Source organism: Cottoperca gobio, chromosome 24, assembly GCF_900634415.1.
Source record: "Cottoperca gobio chromosome 24, fCotGob3.1, whole genome shotgun sequence".
NCBI classification, from domain to species: Eukaryota; Metazoa; Chordata; class Actinopteri; order Perciformes; family Bovichtidae; genus Cottoperca; species Cottoperca gobio.
The window spans coordinates 20,115,830-20,119,700 of NC_041378.1; the positions used below are offsets into that span (position 1 = coordinate 20,115,830).

Sequence of the window (3,871 nt, forward strand, 5' to 3'; positions counted from 1 at the left end):
TTTCCACACATTGATTTATTTCTCGTCTTTAAGTTATTATTGGTATTTAGATAACCTCTTTATTTTGAATGTTGCATATGCAGGAGCTCTCTTTTTTTTTTTTTTTAATCGTTTCTTTATTATAGAAAAGTGATGTCAATTAATCACGATAAAACTCACAAATAAAAATATGCCACAGTATACATATACAAGCCAGAGGACATTTTATGGATAGCCTTCTCGTTTTTGAAGGAGAAATAGTTTTCATGTATTGCTTGGTTTCATTTTCAAATATAATAAATGAGGGTTTAGAGCTATTAAATTGAGATTTGTAGATGTAAGATGTTGTTTAAAAATGTTTAGGTTAATAATATAATATTATTTGACTGTGTTGCCATAAAATGTATTAAAACCAAACAAAATTTTTCCAATGAGGTCTCTTGTAAAGTTGTTCCAGGAAGTAACACCATCGGGAACAGAGACACTCTGAAATAAACCTCATAAACATTTGTTGCTATTTTTGGTAGACAAAAAGCATATCTGACCCACAGAAGCTGGATCACTTGTTCTGTTGCATCTTTTAAAAGCATCATGCCCTGCAGTATATTCACAAACTTAACTAAATAAATGACTGCCTCATGCACACACTTTGGAGAATAAGAAAGGAGGTATGAAGTTCCAAATCCATGTGGGATTATTTGAACATTGAACATATTAAAGAGTGGTGACGACAAGGAACGAAGTTCTCCTTGTACATATTAACAGATTTCTTAGGATATACGTAAAAATATGTTTTGACCAATCCGCTCGCGCTGACCAGAACCGGAAATTGTAAACTACTGGCATCATTATTTTGTCAAAGCAACAGACTGAGCAGCTTCTCACTCGAGCTGTTTTTTGGATTATCGAGATGAAACACAACTCAAACGTCCCGGCTTTCCTCACCAAACTGTGGACACTGGTAGAGGATGCAGACACCAACGAGTTTATCTGCTGGAGTCAGGTAACGTTAAACTGTAATCACCGTGTATATATCTATGAGCTAGCACGCCAGGTATCAAAGCTAACGCTAGCTAGCCAGGGAGATTTGCCCAAGTGTAGCATCTCCACAGACCGCGCTAATAACAATGAACTGTTTGGTTCAGCCCTGCATATCACACCATAGGTGTAACTAAAGGCAATCATTAATTGGAGTGTGTGTGTGTGTGTGTGTGTGTGTGTGTGTGTGTGTGTGTGTGTGTGTGTGTGTGTGTGTGTGTGTGTGTGTGTGTGTGTGTGTGTGTGTGAGAGAGAGAGAGAGAGAGAGAGAGGTGAAACACTAAAACACTAAAATAGACCCAGTGTTCTGACTGTCATGGTGGTGTTGTTTCCAGGAGGGCAACAGTTTTCTGGTGTTGGACGAGCAGCACTTTGCCAAGGAGATCCTCCCCAAGTTCTTCAAGCACAACAACATGGCCAGCTTCATCAGGCAGCTCAACATGTGTAAGACTACATCCATCATCAGTTTGTAGTCAGTGATCTGCAGTAGTTTGCACTGGCTAGGGCTGTGGCTGGCGCACGTTTAAAAGTAGACACCACGTTGCCCTACAGCTGTGGTACTGTAAATGGAGGGAGAGCGATGCCGATTTCAATAAGCACACTTAATTGTTGATAGGAAATGTTCAAAGACCATTGTACTAATCCACCCTACTGTGTGTAACAAATACTCCTTTGTATTCGGATGGATTTGATTGGCTATCAGTCATCAAATAGCTCTGAAAGTGATTCCAACGATGTTGTTAGTCACTGTCGTTTTCTTATATACGATATCTATAGTTGTCTTTATAGTTATTGTTCTTAGTGTGCCAAGGGGCCCAGTGTTAATTATCTGACTTGGTGTTAGATGTGGGAGTAATTCTGATTTTTAAACTGACTGAATAATGACAACCAGTAGTAGAGCTTGGCAATATGTATGATAAGATGGCAAAATGATGCAAAATGATTTGTAATTTAAACAAACGTTAACTGTGTTCCACTGTTTATGCATCACTCAATACGAAAAATCAGATGTGATGTGATAAAATTCTCTATGAAGGTATGTTTGATTTTATTTAGCAATTTTTTATGTTTATCACAAGTTAGTAAAGTTTCTGAGAAACAACCAGACAGGAGTGTCTGTCTTTAGATAATCCCGTGAATGAAGTACCTGACGAAGACAGTTGTTAATCACACTGATGCAGAAATCCAATAATGGCATAAAACAGTGAAAATGTGTCTAATTCAATCAGAGATACTAAAGTGTTACCATAGTGTAAACAATTTCAAAGTGACTCATTTACAATGTATAGTCTCATGGTATACATGCAGATTATACATATGTACCATGTAATTCAATACGATATAAAGCACCTGCCATTATTGTTGGAGGAGAGAATGTGAATGCGCAAAGTAAACACTGAAACATGGACATGAATTAGAAAATAACATAAGTGTTTCGTTTTATTTAATAAAAGAGCACCATCAAAGTGAAAAGTGAGTTGTGAATATAAAAACAAAAACACCTTGAATTTCATGGGAAGTGCGGGGCTCCGCTGGGGGGGGGGGGCGCGCCTCCCCATCTCAAATCCTAACCACTGTAGATCGTAAACAGAGTTTTTACTGCTCTACATTATCATGTCCTCTGATGATGTGGCCACATACTAAAACACTTTTACATGTGTATATACATAAATGTAAGAGTGTGTATTTATTGCTGTATTGTGTGTGTGTGTGTGTGTGTGTGTGTGTGTGTGTGTGTGTGTGTGTGTGTGTGTGTGTGTGTGTGTGTGTGTGTGTGTGTGTGTGTGTGTGTGTAGATGGATTCCGTAAAGTGATGCACATTGACACTGGCATTGTGAAACAGGAGAGAGACGGTCCAGTGGAGTTTCAGCACCCCTACTTCAAACATGGCCAGGACAACCTTCTGGAGAACATCAAAAGGAAGGTGCAGTCATCTCTGCTCATGAATTTCTTTTTTAAATGTAGCCAAAGACCCTGTGACTCCTGACATTATCAAACCTTGACTGGATGACTCGCGTGCGCGGCAAGGTTTTATTTTTAGTTCCCACCTCTCCTTTCCTCCGCTCTGTCTCTGACTGTAGGTGTGTGCACACGTGTGTGTGTCAGCAGTGAAGCACCGCCCTTCGCAAAACAGAGCGAAGGAGAGAATGTGAATGTGCAAAGTGGACAGTAGACACTGAAACGTGCACATAAATTAGATAAATAACGTAACTGTTTATTCAATAGAAGAGCACCTGTTCAATGTGAAAAGTGAGTTGTGAATATAAAAAACAATTTTAATGGCGCAGCGCCCCCCTCAAGACAATGGTAGGGGAAACACTGGGCTGCTTGTATTTTCACAGAGAACGGATGATTGTAATGCATGAGAATCAGTATTGAGACTCAACATCTGCATCACAACATTTGATCCATGTATCTGGTTCATTCTCTCATTTGCTGGCTAAAGTCATGTCATAGATATTCCTTCTATCACAGTTATCCTGTCCGTTACCGTTATGCTTCCTGTGTGAACATACTGTAAACACAAGATTTGATTGTAACTTCTGTCTTTCAGGTTTCCAACACTCGGCCAGAGGACAACAAGATTCGACAGGAAGACCTAACCAAGATCTTGGCGACTGTTCACAGTGTTCACAGCGAACAGGAGAGCATCGACGTCCGTCTGGCAACACTCAAGAGGTGAGAGTGAAGCTCTGTACAGCTCATCCCACACCTGACTGGAAACTAATTCCTGGATTAGCACTGAGCATTGTCATTTAACAAAAATATATGAAGCTACAGGAAGTCCATTCTCTGGACTGTAAATTAAACTGAACTGATGTTGTTGTTTAGGGAGAATGAAGCTCTGTGGAGA

General features: G+C 39.6%; 1 protein-coding gene across 2 annotated transcripts in view; it reads left to right on the plus strand.

The window, feature by feature from the left end:
• Positions 1 to 684: 684 nt before the first annotated feature.
• The window catches only part of hsf2 (heat shock transcription factor 2), a 25,071-nt gene continuing 21,884 nt past the window's right edge, over positions 685 to 3,871 (plus strand). The window contains exons 1-5 of one of the 2 annotated variants that reach the window (XM_029425538.1): positions 685 to 982; positions 1,353 to 1,461; positions 2,861 to 2,941; positions 3,572 to 3,696; positions 3,850 to 3,871. The exon at positions 3,850 to 3,871 is cut by the window's right edge and continues 54 nt beyond it. In XM_029425538.1, the coding sequence (XP_029281398.1) occupies positions 948 to 982; positions 1,353 to 1,461; positions 2,861 to 2,941; positions 3,572 to 3,696; positions 3,850 to 3,871 (372 nt within the window). In that variant the 5' untranslated portion in view covers positions 685 to 947. Of the gene's footprint in view, positions 983 to 1,352; positions 1,462 to 2,813; positions 2,942 to 3,571; positions 3,697 to 3,849 lie in introns of both variants that reach the window. The other variant, XM_029425537.1, reaches the window with a different exon arrangement.